General features: G+C 37.6%; 2 protein-coding genes and 1 long non-coding RNA gene across 3 annotated transcripts; 2 read left to right on the top strand and 1 right to left on the bottom strand.

Annotated features, from left to right (window-relative positions):
* Positions 1–4816: 4816 nt before the first annotated feature.
* Positions 4817–6035, top strand: hoxa13a (homeobox A13a). Its single transcript, XM_048993688.1, has 2 exons — positions 4817–5462; positions 5791–6035. The coding sequence occupies exons 1-2, from the start codon at positions 4817–4819 to the stop codon at positions 6033–6035; spliced, it is 891 nt and encodes a 296-aa protein (XP_048849645.1).
* Positions 6036–8656: 2621 nt separating this feature from the next.
* LOC125718690 (uncharacterized) lies at positions 8657–15480 on the bottom strand. The gene is made up of 2 exons (XR_007384901.1): positions 13025–15480; positions 8657–11503 (listed from the first exon to the last, which is right to left on the bottom strand). It is a non-coding gene; the product is annotated as an uncharacterized LOC125718690 (long non-coding RNA).
* On the top strand, positions 15451–18885 carry hoxa11a (homeobox A11a). Its single transcript, XM_048992667.1, has 2 exons — positions 15451–16202; positions 16964–18885. The coding sequence occupies exons 1-2, from the start codon at positions 15596–15598 to the stop codon at positions 17194–17196; spliced, it is 840 nt and encodes a 279-aa protein (XP_048848624.1). The 5' UTR covers positions 15451–15595; the 3' UTR covers positions 17197–18885.
* Positions 18886–18966: the final 81 nt, after the last annotated feature.

Genomic DNA, 18966 nt, shown 5'->3' with positions numbered 1-18966 from the left:
TACCGTAAAAACAGGCGTCCACTGCCTCCGTTGTTTAACGAAATGATAGCGCATACCCAAAGGTCACTTTCAAAAGGGACAGAAACATGTCACACAAACGTTTTAATTGCAGCGCAAATGGGAAGCCATTTCTCCAAACGCCGTATTCGTCCTGCCTGGTATTTTTTCTCCATGTACAGCTTTTGATAAATGAGCACAACGCGTTGCAGTGTAATGTCTTTAGGATATAATGCAATCAACAAGAAATATAAAATAATAGTTGTATCAGTTGGTCCCATCTAGTAAAAAAAAGCCTTTAAGAATGCGAATAGAATTTAACTTTAAATTTGGGTGCCCTTCAGTTCCTGTTGTAGACCTACATTTTGGTTTCGCCAAGAAAGGACAATATGGGTGATTCCTTAACAAACCCCCGTAACCCGCGCCAGTTTCCAAAATTGGAAGGCCCTTCCATTAATACTCCAGCACAGGTTATCTTTTACCGCCCAAGAATTTGGTACGCAAAAGCTGATATCAGTGAGCTGATAACGTACCTCTGCTCATGAGCACATTAACTGGCTCATTAACAGCCAATTTCCATATTAAACAGGGGCATTAATATTTTATTTTTGACTTACGTCAATAATGTAATTGCCATAACACGTCATAAATGCTGCATTGGGGATAAATGACGCATGACAGTGATCCTTACCACACAATCGTCTACGGAATCGTTTCATTATAAGTTTTGTTCACAAAAAGGGAAACTGAATCGTATTTATCCGGGCATAAGTTTTCTTAGAGGAACATTTTCATTGATGGCGGTGAGCGGCCTAGTCCAGTTCAAGTGGAGAGCCCAGACAGCGATTCAATTAGAGATTACTTCTCCTAGTTAATCCTTCTTAAAACAGCCCATTAAACATTGACGTTACAATTAATTAACTATTTCAGTTTATTCTAGTATCGGTATGTGTGGTATGAGGAGGTTTGCTATTTATAATATCTAACAGAATGTTGAATAAATGGCCTACATCGTCACTAACTATGCAAATACATCACAATTAAACGGATCGCTTTGCAAAATGTAGGTTTATTCAATATTATAAACTGATGAATTAACGTTTAATTCACTCTAATAAACAAGGTTCGAAAATAACAACAGTAAGTACAAAACACTGACGTGTTCAAAAGAGCAAACGGGACGTCTAACTGTGCAGATCCAAATTAACCTGTTCTTGAACAACCGGATTTGCGTACGAAAGAGGGCGTTAGTTTATTCAAGTAGGCCTGGGTCTCTTCATACAATAATGTCCAGCCTTCAGATTTGTTGTCTTGATACGAAAAGGTTTGTAGTGCGTTGTGTCTGAGTCTGTGCACGCGGTACATGTGTTTTATGTCGAATGAAAACTGCGACATATTTTGTCTATGACAAGTAGTGTAATTCACGAAAGATATCCTATATTTTAAAACCCATGCTTACTGAGCACAGTAAGCGTTCATCATATATGAATTCGCGCGTAAGTCCATTTTCTTTCAACTTTAACTATTTTATGGCAAAATCTTTCATCCACGTGAATGGGATATCCATGACTTATCTGCTTGTAACTTCGAAATCCTAGGCCCATTTTCACGTGCGCATCCCTGAGAATGGCTGTCTACTGTCATTCAATAGGATATACTCTTCGGGAGTTAATCACCTCTTTAAATCCAACCAATTTTCACCATTTAAAGTCAAAATCCCCTTTTATAGCCCATATTGTATCGGCCAAGTGGACCTGGTGGTGGCTGTGAGCTTCGGTGGCCGGTTCCCTCTGACACGGACATCCCAAAAGTCCACGTTTTGATTTTTCCTAGACTTACTCCAGTTACATGTTACGCAGAAGTTAGTACCGGCGGTGTATCGTGATCTTACCCTGACGTTCATGACTGTCTAATCGTACCATTACTTTGTATTTGTTGACATATGAGAAAATATTATTATTATAGGTCTATATAAATAAGCATACAACTACAACGCAAATGTAAAAGCGATGATCATTAGAGGAGCGGTATACTCTTAGCCTACATTTCTGCGCCTGAATCTGTCATGTATGACCAGTGATCATTTCCTACACATTTCACGCACACATTTCATACACATATAAACATAACATGAATAAAATGAAATGTTAAAATATTCAAAATACATATGAAAATTCAAAATGTAAACAAACGAGCTAAGCGATATACATCGCTTTGCATCTGCATATACATATATACTACATTTTCGTGTGGATACCTACGTTCGTGTTTAATAGCAAGCAAAATGCAACGCAAGTATGACTTTAGACGCACGCTTTGTCTTTGTTGGACATTTCGCTTCTACATGAGTACCTATATCTACATATTTTAATACACGGTTTTGGTACGGTAAATAGGCTAATCTCCAAAGCTGTGTGCATGACTTAGAGCAAATCCTTAGTTCTAACAATAGGATTGATCTATAAGATTGTCCTGATTGGTAACAATCAGGTGCGTTGGAACGGGGTGGGACGGGGGACGGGGGAGATGTGTCCCCCCCATACATTTGTTTTTTAATTATTTTGTCGTGCCCCACCCCCAATATGAAACCTTCTCATACGCCCTGAGTAACAATATCTCATAGATATATTTAATACATTGAATTTCCAAGTCACTATATACCTTAAATTGATTACGAAACCGCGCAGTTCTGTTTACACATCGCTCGTCAAAGTTGTTGGTCAGTATTCAAATAATGTATATTAGCATTATCGTGGGAACCCGCCAATTCTGTGGCAGACGAATCTACAAGAATTTGCATTTTACAATTATTGTAAATACGTTTTATTTAATAGTTATTAATACTACAGTTAAATGAATTGGGGTATTAAGATTTAAAATAAAATAAAACCCGTAACAATCAGTCTATCAACGATAGAAAATAACACAGTACAAAATTAATTTTGTTTTAATGTTTAATGTTTGCTTTAAATGCTTGTTAGAGGCTTAAAGGAGATGTTTGGGGCAGTATTTCAGAATAACCAAATGATATTTATGTACTTGTGTTTGCGAAACTGTTTGGAATGTTTATTTTACTGCAGAAAATAAGTACATAAAGACGTAAATCTAAACGCACAGTTTGTGTTTTAAATAAATCTCTAAACATTAGGACCTAAATTACCGTCGTTATTTGGAATTCCTCATTTTCACCCAGGTCTAATATTAAGTTCAGACTTGATGTGCCTTCGTTGGCTTTGGAAGAGAGCCATGCCAATAAACGGAAACGCGGAGACCGGATGCTACCATAACATTATCCACGAGACGCCTTTGTAATCACTCCTTTTTCACACATCTTAGCTAAAATTCGAAAGACAATAAACCCCAAACGTCTAGAAACTGAAGTGACAGCAGCATCAGCAAATAAAGGCAACATTTTAAACGCAGCAAGCCCCAAACAGGCCTACCGAAATGATAGCAAACGTGAATGATATCATATTTCACACAAAGCGGATCGAGGCTCTTTAGTTTTTCTCGCCACCTCGCCTGTTGAAGGAATTCAGACAGGTCCGTCAAAGCCTGAATGACAACGAGCTCAGTGGCTAGACTGCAACTTTCAACTTGACCTTGGCCTCGAGCCGTGTCTAACCCAGAGCTGCCAAATTGCCGACTGCTTTCTGTCTTTGCATGTTGTAAATACACCGGAAACTCAAAGGGCAGGAATTAAGATGCCTGCTTGTGCCACGAATTTTGTTGCAGAGAACATTTATTTATCACGATCGCAGGGTAATTTTTTTTGTTATTTTTTATTTTTTTTAAATAGATCTGTTAAATGACCAGGCAGGTCGACAACATTGCATAGGTCTAAATTATAAATATTCAAATACTCTTTTTTTTCTCATTCAAAAACTAATTACACACACCACGAGGCAGTGGTCTCTACTTAAAAGTCTCTTTGGATAAGTATTGTATCTGCGGATATAGGACACCCCAACAACATGTACCTTCAACAATATATAAATTATTCAATGTATAAAATATTTGTATTGAACGATTCCATATTATAAGTCCGAACACTCCGTTATATTGTGACATGTGACTATATAATGCAGGCCCAGTTCAAAGACACACACCGTTTCTAACCTTAAAGAGAATTTTCGTGCTTCGTTTAGGCTATAGATGTTTCTTGCCTCATTTGGTGTATTACATTTTAAAACAACCGTTTGTATTTCAAATAAGAAATATACGAAAATAATTTTACCAATCAAATTCATACTTCACGAAACAACGGATTTAAAAAAAAAGTTTACGAGGAAAGTAACTGAATGACATGAATTTGTTTTAAGTTTCCTTGTTGCTCCAGACAATCTGTATACTGAATCGACACAAGCCTGCAATATGACTATTAATATAATTACATATTCTTTCCGTTTTGGTGTATCTCTTGACCTGTGCTAAACCTGAAAACACAAGTCGGTTTGCGCTAAAGAATAGACAGTTAAAAAGGTGACCGGACAGAAACAAAGTTAATAAATGGGTTAAAATGCTTGAATTTGAGATCTACTCACGACTCCATCGTTTTTGACAATATTAATAAGCCAGATCCTTTAATGGATACGGTCATCGTTCTATCACACAACACCGCAATTCATATAGATTTAATTGTCTATCCTGAAGACGTTTATCGTCTTCTTTGCATATCACGTGACTCATGTCAGCCAATTAGAACACGTCCTTGGTGTACACAGGCACGTCAGACTCGGTTACTCTCTCAGATTCAGTATCTCTTTTTCAGTCTTGGGTCCTTTTTAAAAGAGCCAGTAGTCTCAATGTTGGACGTGCTATGACAGCGTCATTACTGCTGCGTCCCCGCTGGATTGACCCGGTGATGTTCCTGTACGACAACGGTTCAGATGAAGTGAACAAAAACATGGAGGGATTTGCGGGAGGTAACTTTGCTGCAAATCAGTGTAGGAATCTTATGGCCCATCCGGCATCACTGGCGCCCAGCACTGCATACTCATCGACTGAGGTGCCAGTATCTGGCATGGGCGAACCTGTCAAACAGTGTAGCCCCTGTTCGGCAGCCCAAAGCTCATCCAGCGCCTCTCTGCCATATGGCTATTTCGGCAGCGGCTACTATCCATGCAGAATGTCACATCACAGCAGCATCAAGTCTTGCGCTCAACCCTCTTCTGCATATGGAGAAAAATACATGGACACATCCGTGTCTGGGGAGGAATTCACGCCCAGAGCTAAGGAATTTGCTTTTTATCAAGGCTACGCGACCGGCCCTTACCAGCCAGTTACCAGCTATCTGGATATGCCTGTCGTGTCAGGCATGAGCGGCCCTGCAGAGTCAAGACACGAGCCCCTCTTGCCCATGGAAAGCTACCAGCCGTGGGCCATCACTAACGGCTGGAACAGTCAGGTTTACTGCGCCAAAGAGCAGGCGCAGCCAAACCATATGTGGAAGTCATCCATTCAAGGTAAAGAAAGATTACACTGAATAAATAGCTGGTGTAAATGCGCGAGGTGAAGGCATTTGTACGAAAACGCGAAAAATGCGTTTTTTCCTTTTAAAGTGAGCCAGCTCACTGGTTAAAATTGAATACATTTAATTAGAAACTTGAGCTTTGCAAATAATTAATGGAGGTACTGCCACAGTTTTTATTCACAATATTGAGCAAATGTATTTAACTTTTAACAGAGTGGTTATAGCCACTGCCATGCAAAATACAATTTAATAGCATACATTGGTCCTAGGTCTGCATTCGTAATGGAAGCTTTACTGTGTGTGTTTTCTGGTTGTATTAGATGCGGTGTCGCACGCAGGAGACGGCAGCACTTTTCGGCGAGGAAGAAAGAAGCGCGTGCCTTACACCAAGGTACAGCTGAAAGAACTGGAACGCGAATACGCCACTAACAAATTTATTACAAAGGACAAACGAAGACGGATATCAGCCCAGACGAACCTGTCGGAGCGACAGGTTACAATCTGGTTTCAGAATAGGCGAGTGAAGGAGAAAAAAGTCGTCAACAAAGTGAAGAGCGCAAGTTAGCTTTCATGGAAGACAATGAAAAAATATAAAAATAAAAAATATATATAAATATACATTAAAAGTTGTTTTATTTGAAAAATGAACTACTTACGAGTTATATATGTAATATCTGGAAATGTTTCACCTTTGTGGATTGTCAGATAGAAAATGAACACAAAAAATGGCGAGAAAATCTGTTAGGCTACTTGGAGTTAATTTTAAAGCACTGAAAACGAAAATTTCAAACGATTCTTCCCCATGTTAATATTAAAAATCAGCTGAAGATCATTACCGCAACCAAAGCATGAAGAAGATTGACGTACGACGCTTCGGTGCTTAGTAAAATGCTAAAAAAAACTGCTTAAATCTTTTCTCAGGAAAAATTAAACGTGTAGAACGGCATTTAAACATTTATGATCGTCGAGACAATTACCTACAGTACTGAAGTTGATCTGAAGAGACGGTGTTAAATGAAAAGTATTACATTGTATAATAAAATACATTTGTCAATAAATTCTTAACAAAACTTACATGTTTCTTCACATGAACGGACTCTCTGCCTTAAGGTTTTTAATGATGTGTTTTCGAGAATTGCAGTCTCTCGGTATTACCAAACTTCTGGTGCAATCTTGCTTGTATTTATCGTCTAAGAAACATTTGTATGTAAAATATGTCTTTTCAGTTGTAATTGCAGTAATGTGGATGTATATAAAAGTAACAAATGCGTGCAAACTATTGAATAATTCGCTTATTTACCTGTGTTTGCGATAAGTGTTAATGTCAACGTTGTTAATTGACAAAATATCAATTCTAATAAAACCTGGTTATAAATTTCGAGGTATCTTGTGATTTTTATTTTTATTTTTACAATAAACGGACATTCACTTTGAACTGACGAGCGGGGATAAGTTTTACTGCAAACACCAAATTAAAGAACAACGTCCTTTAAATTCATTCAATGTCAATTGTATTTCATATTCATGTTTTTAAATCTACTGTTTAATAAAGAGGAGGAGTTTTTGCTGTGCTGTGTTATGCCAAGGTAAGCAAAATTAAATTTGCAAGATGTAACTTTAAATGGTCTGTAAAAATCAACTTAAAACACGCTTCTGTTTTTTGATTACCAATTTTATTGTCTGACAAAGAAAGATTTGTTATTCTGATAGAAAGTTATACCAAGAAGCGGAAAGATTTTCAATGTTTGCAGTTTATTCCACTCCCCTTTCACAACTTGTAATGTGGACCAACATTGCCATCTTGTGACGAATTTGTGTAATGTGCTCGGTCTACAATACTACCGAATAATGACAGGAGGCATATATATGTATAATGGAAGTCCGTACAACGCGACGAACAGTCATCGAATTTGGCATTTTAAACAATCGCCAATTTTTTAAATTCTGAACGAATGAACGGATGAACTCCCAGAAGCAGTAGCACTCAGTATAATAGCTTTGTTACTATACCCATCATCTGGCTCTGCCCCCTAAGTGTCATTACATCATCGCTTTGTTGATTTTCCGCTTTACGGTGCACAAAATGCAAACATGGACGCGGACTTATTTGTGCTGTTCAGCAAATAACTGAATGCTTTATATATATTATTTTTTTTAATTTGAGGAACAGAGGGAATGGCAGTACTTCAAACTATTCATTTGAATTTCCGTCTGCATTACATTTCTCATCATAAATTCACTTTTCATCAAATAGGTCTATTTTTTTCTGTTATGTCAAGTATTATATTATCACACATTATCACCTATGGGACTTTCTAATATAAATATGAAATTTTAACGGTAGGTTTCTTTCATCAGGCTCGCGCGAGTACGTGGTGTTGTTCATATTCTGTTCCTTAAATGTGAAATCCAAATACACTGCAACGTTATATGATGCATGTGTGTGTGTGTGTGTGCGTGTGTGTGTGTGTGTGTGTGTGTCTGTCTGTCTGTCTGTATGTCTAGGTGTTTTTGCAATTATTACATTGTGGGGACCAGATTTCCCCATAATATGATAAAAACCTGTACCTTTTTACCCTGTGGGGACATTTCTTAAGTCCTCCAAAGGTAACCTCGATTTTATGAAAATCTGTGAATGCAATGAAAGGACTAAAATGTCCAAAAGTCTTGTATTTTGTTCGGTTGCTTATGGTTAAGATTAGGCCTGGGTATAGGGATTAAGGTTGTCTTGGTTGGGAATAGGATTATGCCTATATAAATGAATGGAGAGTCCCCATTAAGATATGAATACGTGGACTGTGTGTGTGTGTGTGTGTGTGTGTGTGTGTGTGTGTGTGTGTGTGTGTGTGTGTGTGTGTGTGAGAGAGAGAGAGTGCGCGAACGGGCACGTGTGTGTGTTCATATCTTGGCTTAAAATTATGCTGCGACATTGCCTAAGCTGTTAACATGTTTTAACCAGTTTATTACATGAACAGATCGTTTTTGTGTTCTGCTACTAAAAGGTTTTATGATCAAATTAGGCAAACGTCTATTATGAATTCACATTTTATACTGGTGTCCGTGCACAGAATTCAAACGCTTTAATATATTATTCGGTAATGTTTTCAGTCATTGCTGCGGTCCGTTTTCCTTTGTGAGTCTGATGAAATTATTTTCACCGGAAAAGCAGAAGGAGAATGCCAAGCATTGTTGTTTTATTTTATTTTTTTTCGTTTTATTTTAAACGGTCATATCAAGAAATGTACATTGGTACGTCTGCTCGTTAAGGTTATTCCACACTTCTTAAGATATCAGCTGTAGACAACAAAAACCACAAGCCTGCTGAAAAAAGGCGGATTTTCGTCTTTGTTGTTTGCAGCCATGCCGACCTCTCTGTTGATTGGCCAACGGACGACTGAGCTTCGAAATACTCGCTTTAGATACTTCGAATATATGGAGATAAACAGGCTATAAGAACTGCGAAGACGTGTACGGCCAATATGACATATCAATAAATACATACACGGGCCTCAGATGAGTAAAAGATACTGATTCCAGCGATACCATAATTACCACTTCACGGTGAAACATTTCTTCGACGACAAGACTATTTATAATCACCAAAACTGCTATGCCGATTAATGATATTATATTTTAGAATTTTGATACAAAACCTTTACAAGTAGTATACATAAATCATTGTCGTCGGGGTCTTCATCATCAACAACAAGAATAATAGTGATTTGCTTGCTTCTAGAAACTAATGTATTATGGTGAACACGCAATAAAGGCAAATTTCTTTATAATAGTTTAGCAAAAGCCCGATGTTATGGCTCTACACCTGCGTTTGCGAACGAAAGTCTGCTGTTACGTTTAATTTGACCTCCTCCTAAAAGTTATATTATAAATATATAAATTATAACAATAAAAAATAATCATGTAAAAAATTTTAAATATTACAAAAAGCATACAATATGAAATTTATTCAAATGTTACAGTATACTTTACTGTATGGCATATGTGGAATTCTAATCATTTGATTTGATCTGCTTTGAATGAAAATCTATATTATTGAACGACGTAAATGAATCGGTCTAGCTGCAATACATGAGATATAATTAATAGCTGCTTTGAAGGCCAATGAAAACGACCCTCTATTTTACAGTACGATCTGTCTCCCAAACTACAATTATGTTTTTCACTAGTTGCTTGCATCATTCTTTCTTGCGCGCACGCCATTCAAAAACGGCAGAGAAACCCGAATAAGGCCGACAACTGGAATTAGCCGTGAGCAAATTGTCAGAAACATCTGCAATCTCATGTTGAGGCATCTGCTGCCACCTAATGGTTAAAAATAGTTATAACAAACGACACTGCACACATTCTTGCGGCGCAGCAAACAGATCAAATGTACCCTTTAAAGACGCTAATAGTAAGGATTGCGTGTCGTTGCAACTAAAAAAGGCAATAGCTGAAAACGTCCAATCACTATTTTAAAACAATAAATTCATATTACTTTGTGAACCAAATGAAATATATATATATATTTCAGATTCTCTGCAACTGTTTAATGTTTGAACACTGCGTTTTGTTGTAAGGCCTATCCCATTTTGTGTTTGTACACAGGAAATGATTTTTCTCGGCTTGTCATCTTCTTAAATAATTCATCAGGAATACACAGGCTTTGTGCGGCTCATAACTGGAAGCCAAATCTCTTAGTTTCTCGCCCTAGCGCACAAGAGGTTAAAAAAAAACATGGTGGAGTATAAGGATTAGCTTGCCAGGCTCGGGTCATCTGACGTTGACCTTCGCCGTCCACCATGACACCCGCGAGCCGATTTTTTTTTTTTTTTGCCTTCAGACATACACGTGTGCGGAAGACAGTGCTTAATGACAGTCACCGTTTTAAAATCGCCCTTCTTCACTTCTGATCACGGACAATCTATGTTGACAAAATTTAAATAATTTTAGCTATGGCATTTTCATTAAGCATGCAAACTTTGTTTACTGCCTTTAGAGGTCGACATTTTTTGTTCGAATAAAAAAAAACATTATCAATTATCAAAACCCTTAATAGTAATACTAATAATAACAATAATAATTTTATTTGTTATATTAAATCTGTAAATCCCGAATTCGCACAGCCTACACAATAAAAATACTCTTATCTACAATTGCGCAAATTAATCTATATATCCGGTCCAGTTCTATGAATTTCTGCACATTACATTCTGCCCGACATATTAATGCTTATGTGATTGTACCGATATTTACCAATAACGTTCATTTCTAATACCTGAAAAGATATTACATGTATATATTGGTAGCGCAGAATGCCAAGAAAATAGTCTATCCGATTCGAAGACAACAGCAATATTCCAAACAGTTTCAGAACGAAAAGAATAATCGCGTACAGCCGACACAATAACGCCAATAACTTTACCCTCAGCTCACAATATTAAAATTTTGAGTAAAATAGTCAGAGTTTGGGTATCGCTCAATACCTTTCGGCGGTGGGCAATTGTTACACATGTAATTTCAAAGAAATACTTCAACAGAAAGCGGGGAAAGATACATTTTGGCACATATTAAACTGACCAAACGCATTTAAGGCTAAACAATTTCTACGTTTTTATTCTGATCTAAACTAAACGCATTACACAACGGGAAATACCTTATATACAGAAAGCCACGGGAAATGTATATTTCCTAACAGTGGGACTATCTACAAAGTTTTGTATTTTGCGTATATGATACCTATTATTAAGATATAAAATAAGTATGCTAATAATGATAATCATTATTACAACAAGTGAAAATATATGAGTTGCATTTGCTGCCTAAAACATAATCTTATTATATATAATGCAGTTCGGGGCCCCACGTTCGGTGGCTGTATACATTGCGCCCCACAAGATCCAGGAGTTTCCGACTCATTTTCTTGAAATTTTTCAGACCGTTCGTCACATTTCAATTTGTAGTAGTTGCAGCCACTGAGTTCACTTGTGAAGATTTCTTCGGTGCGACGTCTCAGCCTTCAATTCTCCCTGAGTCCTGCAGAAAAGCACCAGTCAAAAAAAGATGCGTAATGAACTGATATATTTAGAACAAATAGTACATCATGAGAAAGTGTGAAGACTGAAATTACCTTTGCGTGAGCTAACCCTCCTGTTAACAAACAAAATAACTTATTCCTCCAAAGCCGTGAGAGTAAAATTCAAGTTCAAAAGGGAATTATACTTAGGCTGAGGAGTGGATGTGAAAAGCACTTTATTTAAACACGTCAGACATCGTAATCTCTTTTGAACTTGAACACATACACACATGCGTGCGTGCATGTGTTGTACTGGATAACAGACAGAAAATTTTAAGTGATGTACGTTTTTTTCTCTGCTCTATGGCGCTACCGATGCTAGGCTACTTCATGAGAAAAATACTCAAGTGCGAAGATCCCTAACATATTCTCTTCTCATTTTCATCCACAATTGGACTGCAAGGTTAAATAATGACGAGAGGAAAGTTGAGTAATTAATGTGATTCTCCGAATAGTATTTTTAAAATCTTTTTGGTGCCACGTTAAAGTTTTTTCAGCTTAGCTTTTAGAAGTAAATTCACAATAAAACCAATGTTATTTAGATGTTACTCTCATCCCTTGATATTTTCACCTAAAGTAATGAATGTTTGAAGCTTCATTCTAACTATGAATGTGTAATAGTAAATAACATTTTGCGAGGGGAAAAAACAGGTCAATAAAGCTTAAATACCAAATCTTCTTTCTACACAGACATGTGACTTAAACCAGCTGGCAAAATTTTCAGCAAGTGACTATACGACGCATAATTTATCAGTTTCTTGAAGCCAAAGTTAATTTAGAAAAAATACAAACCACATTCAAAACCAGCAACATTTCTGTGTGTTTTTTTTTCAACAGTCACCACAACCACAATATCAACATAACATTCTGTGTATTATTAAGTTTTCTTAAATCGAAACTTCCGAATGTTGTTGTCTTTGTTTCTGTATTTACAGAGGGGATCATGACTAAAAGGTTGTCATGGTAAGGCCGTTCAGTTCTACAGAAAATGACAACACGACTGTATATGCAGTTTCTCTGAACACAGCAAAGTTGAAGTTCATTTTAAGGCCTGTTTCAAATGTCATAGCCACTTATTGATCTTGAACTGTCTTTGCGTTCTAGATGATCGGTGCTTCGGTGCAGGGTATTCGTCCTTGGAGTACTGGCAAGTCATTGGCAGCCGCGAAAACTTTATCCGGGCTACAGTATTTCATGTATGGTGTTACAGTCCATTTCTACCCGCTTTGCGCGCGGGCACAAACATTCTTCCTTCCTCGAACTTGAAGTCTATCATCAGAAGTCTGTTACTGGGGTAACGCTTGCAGTGTGACAACAGGCAAAAGAGCACGGGACCAAGGAAAAGAAATGCTAAATAAACTCATGGAAATATACACAAATATTTGAATTAATGAGTAAATACATTGATTTTTGGATGACTACATCCAAGAAAAACGAACAATGCGCGCCTTAACGTGGTTATTCCGGTTGATAAGCCTTACCTTTCATAAACCGGCTTTGTGTCACTGACGACGGTTAGTTTTGGCTCCTAATTTCATCAGAGATGGTGGATTTCCACGTAGGTGGCGTATGTCGATCACGGTTGGTCAGTTTTGTCATGTCTACAGTGAAAAAAATCCTCAGTTGACTACCAGAAGCGGTAAAAAACCGCAGGTCAGTCTCTGACTGGATTTGGCTTTCGTGGGCATCCTGCATTCAATTATGGCTTAAAAGCCCCAACACAAGTGGTAGAATTTGTCTGAATTGACTCAGAGGCGGAGCGTGTCGCCACGAAGGCAAAGACTTGGCTCTTTGTTACAATTATTCAAATGTGAGGCATGTTAATGAGACATGGCCCGCCAGAATAATACCGAGGTGTTCTCGAGAAGATTAAAAGTATATTTAGCAACATCAGGCAATCGAGCCAGCACTTGTATGTGTTCAATTAAATTGTTTTGCTATACTAACTTACAGTCCTGAAAGACGTAGATGCATCACGAGAGTTAATGTAAGGATTCCATTGTCCGAATGCTTTTATTATGCTGAAAACCCTTTTATTTACAACACCTGTGTGTTACTAGCCTGCACGTTTATACTGAGCAGTTTTTAATTATTTTGCCTAAATAGACCGCAATACACACACGCACCACGCTCTCACACACGCGCGCGCGCACACGCACACACACACACACACGAGAAAGGTTACTGTAAGGAGGGAAGAGGTAAAATTCTAAAGAATCGCAATCAGAAATCAGAAAGGAGTACGGTATACCGTTTTGTGTAGAATAAAAACTTGATGCGCAAATAGCTAGTTAAGAATACGATGCTTGTAGTACCTTAGACCTAAATGTATAATTTATACCTCATAAAAATTGTCTTTCAATGTATATGTAAAGGTCCAGAGAAAACTATAAAACTGACTGAAACCTCAGAATGTTTATTTTTCATGCCTCGATACTAGGCCTACTTTACCTAGATCTTTAAAATTGACCATGGACCCTTATATTTTCCTTTCTAAATCGTATTCTCGTTTCAGCTTAAACCGAGACCTTCCGGTGTTGAGGAATATGTGTTTTCTCTGGCTTTATGTGTTATGCCTCAAATATTTTTGAAAGGGACGATTTATTTTAACGCTACGCTCTAATTTTTACGCGCAGGCTAAGCTACATCTCGGAACGTTACAAAGCCCCCCATTTTGCGTTGCTGGACGTTAGCAATGAAAACACTCGCAAATAAAATTTGAAGAAAACATTAATATAAGAATGGATTGCTTTATTTTCAATTATATTACACACACGTTGTGATTAGTTTTATTATTTATTGTTAAATGCGTAATTAATAAGATGAGGACGGCCATGGTGAAAATATTTGTTTTCCCAATAGTCAGTGACCTATTTGTACATTTTTGTCCACTACTGTAGTCTAATGCGAAATTGTTTTTCATTCAGTACATTGCAGTTCAATTGGCAGTTGTTTAACTTGTATAAAATGGTATATTTATTTTAAGACTCTGTGGTTCTATACGTGATCGCGTCAAAGCGCATGTTTACCATCTAGTCAGACTTGTACACCCGGAATTGTTTACGCAGTCGCAATTTTACTCTGTTGTTACTCAACCTTAGGAGAATGCGAAAACGAATCGGAGCATTTTTCGAATTATTCACAATTGAGAAGAAAACCCAAAAAACGTCCGGAATAAACCTGAACGTGAACCTCGCCCCTCTACGCAGAAAGTTACAGTGGATTCAAACAAATATAGACTACCCGATGTTGTGTGTAATATCCAGATATTCACACACATTATATTTCCCGAGTAGCCTATAAGAATGTTTTTTTTAAAATAACACACACATACACTTTCACATACAGCTGGTACATAAGTGTAGCGTTACCACATATACTGCATTGTGTACTAAAGCAAATTTTAGTAGCAACAGTAGCAAATAGTAGATTAACTGATCAGTTTAGCAAATGTACAGACTTCCCGCTTATATATATACTAGAGTACGTTACATAACCCGTGCCATATAGCGAATATCCTACATAACTATGCAATATGCAGATTCATAATATTTATAAAAGCCGTCCGACGGTTTTAACGCCAGTAAAGTGGTCATATAACAATGAAAATAACCAGACGCTGTAGAATTAATTTCATATGTCCTTAACGTTGGATTTGGTTAAATCAGTATTAAAATCCGCACTCGCGCAATCTTTACGCATATTCAGTGTGCGGTTGTTTTTTCTTTTGAAGGATTTTAAAACTGGATATTTCAACAATCTAAAAGTATTAACGTTCATAAATCGTATTTATGCAGTATTTCAGGACCCACGACAACACTCGCTCTTCCCCGTGCACGCATATAAAAGCACACAGCACTAGCACAGAGAAATCTGTCAATTTCGGCTGTGGGTCACATGACCCACGCCTCTCTGGAATGGACGGAGATAGATCTCCACGTCAGCTTACGTCTCAGAATTTCTGCTCCGGGGATCAGCTTCAAAGAGCCAGGAGTAGCAGCGTTGGAAAACCATGTTAAGGACTGCAATAGAGGCGAAGCCCAGATAAAGTAATGATGGATTTTGACGAGCGGGTCCCTGTTGGGTCGAACATGTATTTGCCCAGTTGCACGTACTACGTTTCGGGGGCAGACTTTTCAAGCCTCCCTTCGTTCTTATCCCAGACCCAGTCTTCTCGCCCAGTGACATACTCATACTCCTCGAACCTGCCGCAGGTTCAGCCCGTGAGAGAGGTAACCTTCAGGGACTATGCCATTGATGCGTCCAGTAAATGGCACCACAGGGGAAATCTGACCCACTGTTACCCAGCAGAGGAGATTGTGCACAGGGACTGTCTGCCTGCTCCGTCCTCAATGGGGGAAATGCTCGGGAAAAACAATCCCGCTGTCTACCACTCAAGCTCCGGTTCCACGTCCAGTTTCTACGGAAACGTAGGCAGGAACGGGGTGCTGCCCCAAGCTTTTGATCAGTTTTTCGAAACAGCTTATGGGAATGCAGAAAACCCACCAAATGACTACTCAGGGGAGAAAAATTCCAACAAGATGCCTGCTGCACCAGCGCCCGAGCCGTGTCGGGAGACCGAAGGGCAAGAAAGACGAGATGAGAGCAGCAGTGCCGAGTCCTCTTCCGGCAACAATGAGGAAAAATCTAACAGCAGCAGTACGTATTAAGACAGCGCCCCGGTTATGAGAGAAAGTTTGCAATCTAGCGCGCTGCTGTTAAAAATTTTATATGCTGTTTTATAAGCGTACAAGGTTTATGGAGGGCCTGTAGATTTCCCCAACAAAACTTTGTTATAAACGGCAAGATCACGTGCTTGGAATTGAAATTGGCCATGAAAGACTTTGGACCAGACGTCTTTTATGCTTAAAATGTATATTTATCATTGATTACGATGATGCATGTATGTATGTTGTTGTTTTTTTGCATTGTTACGTGAAAATATTACGATTTTAAACCTATAAAAATCTTCTTCACGGGCTATGTGGCGGTTAAGAAATTAGGTTGATAAAGTTTTTATCTTAAAGTGGAAAGGATGAAACAGAATGAGACCGCAAAAAGTAGCTTACCTACAATAATTATTGCAAATTGTTGAGAAAATAATTATATTAGTTTAGCCAAATTTCCATTTCCACAATGGTTATACATTGTAATTTATTTCTATATCATAAAACATTTGCTATGTATTTGGTATATATATGATGAAATGGTGTGTAATGGCGATTATTTAAATAGTTCTTCATGTGAAATTGATTTGCATATGCATTCATTGGAAGATTCAGCTCGGCGTAATTCAATGTATCGAGGATTTCAAAAATTCAACACGACCAAGCAATGCAAATGCTTGGTAAATATATATATTTATATTCGCTGTATTTCTGCTGTCGAATTAATGTTTGGTGTTTGTTTCTGTTTTTCAGGTGGTCAGAGGACTCGCAAAAAGAGGTGCCCTTATACGAAATACCAGATCAGGGAGTTGGAGAGGGAATTCTTTTTTAGTGTGTATATCAACAAAGAGAAACGTCTACAACTCTCACGGATGCTGAACTTAACAGACCGCCAAGTTAAAATCTGGTTTCAGAACAGGAGAATGAAAGAAAAGAAACTGAATAGAGATCGCTTGCAATATTATACCACAAATCCTCTGCTATAGGATTTTGCTGTTTTGGACTCGTTTTCCCTTCCGGTGTTTTGACAGCGGCGCCAAAGCATAATCGCTAATTTCAAGTTCGAGGACTCTCGACCGCATACTGCAAAATGTGTATAAAGAGGACAATCTCACAGTTGTACAGTAAATATGAGTATACATGGATCCATCGTCGTCACTCAATGTCCGTTTTCAACTATGTATTTCGCGAGCGTCGTGACGCCAAGCATTCTGCTCATATTGTTAAAGTCTAAAGTTGCTTGGCTCGTTTTTTAACTTTCTATTTTATAATTGTTTTATGCTTTTTTCTACGATTGAGTTATTAACAAAATCAAATAAGATACGCGGTCTGAGAAGAAAATACGATGCGATACAATTTCATCAATTTATAACTTCTCTGTGATCAAACCGAACACACTGCACGTGAATGCGTTATGCAATGTTTCTGTCACACGTATATTTATGCACTCAAGTTTATTTTGATATAGTCTGTATTCCAATCAGTTTAAGGTTGCTATCTAAAGATTGTACTGTCAACTTCAAGAGCGGTGTGGCATGCAATGTCTTTTCCCCAGTCGTCCATGACCCCGTTGTTGGACTTGTAATTGTGGTGTAGGCCTAAATATATATTTTATATTTTACAGGATATATAGATAAACGTGTTTTCGCCAGTGTTTTCCTATTTCTAAGAAATATACAGTGACCGCGTAACGTGCAAGCATATGCAAAATCGCTCCAGTTAAATTAGACGGGCGTTTGATTTTTTTTTCCAGTCAGACGAAATCCTAGAACCTATTCGAATCCAACGTAATTTATTAAATTTAAGTTTCTGTATTAATGGCAAACACGAAACTTTTGCATTCTAAAGCGTACCTGTATGAATCAGCGATGTAGTTGGTATATCTCGGTTACTGTGAAACAATATTTGACATTACTATTTTTCGGTAATATAGAAAGTATAGCTGGCGATTTCCATTTTGACTTGATCACATCAACAAAGTCAATCGCTGTATGAGCATATGTCTCCGATGTTTTAATTTCGTTCCGCATCTTTTATGATAAAAAAAACACGTTAGAAAAACACGGCCAACGCGTAATCGTAGCTTTTAATTTTTTCACTGTATTATATGATGAAAGGAAGGGCATTGTGAACTGACGACGGAGTTAAAATGTAGGAGATGAGGAAAAGGTGTGAATGTTTTGAATGAAACATTAGCTGTACTTTAAGCCTGGTAGGATAAAGGAGAAATCTCTACGCCTGAGATACTTTAAACAGTCAGTTATTTGTTGTTAACATATTATGGCTAACGACCCTATTTGAGATATACCAGAAGCATTATAAGATGCCGTTTTAATTATCAGTAAATATATTCGCGCGATATTTTGTTCGTGATATCTGACAGGGTTTGTGCAGCTGTCGGGTATATTATTTGATTGTCTTACACTTTTTTCTTTTTATTGTAAAATGCAACTTATTCGCCTTGTTGTAATGGAATATTACGCATAATTTGAGTTATCTTATCTTATAATGCATTTGCGACAATTGTTTTCATTCACCGGCTTTGAACTTAATGTTTTTCATCATCACCTAGAAACCTTGAGAAAATGGAAAAACAAAGCTGCCCAGATTGACCTCCTCAAATCGGCTGTCGTAGTCCTATGATTTAGAAATAAATATTTATTTATCCAGGTTTATTTCATGAAAATCTGAGTATTTTATGTTATTCTCAGCATTTTACAAGCGTCAACACCACCACACTAGCCCAGTCATATGAC

Source organism: Brienomyrus brachyistius, chromosome 23 (genome assembly GCF_023856365.1).
Source record: "Brienomyrus brachyistius isolate T26 chromosome 23, BBRACH_0.4, whole genome shotgun sequence".
In the NCBI taxonomy this organism is placed as follows: Eukaryota; Metazoa; Chordata; class Actinopteri; order Osteoglossiformes; family Mormyridae; genus Brienomyrus; species Brienomyrus brachyistius.
The sequence above is the reverse complement of the archived record's forward strand: the minus strand, read 5'-3'. Positions and strand labels throughout refer to the sequence as shown.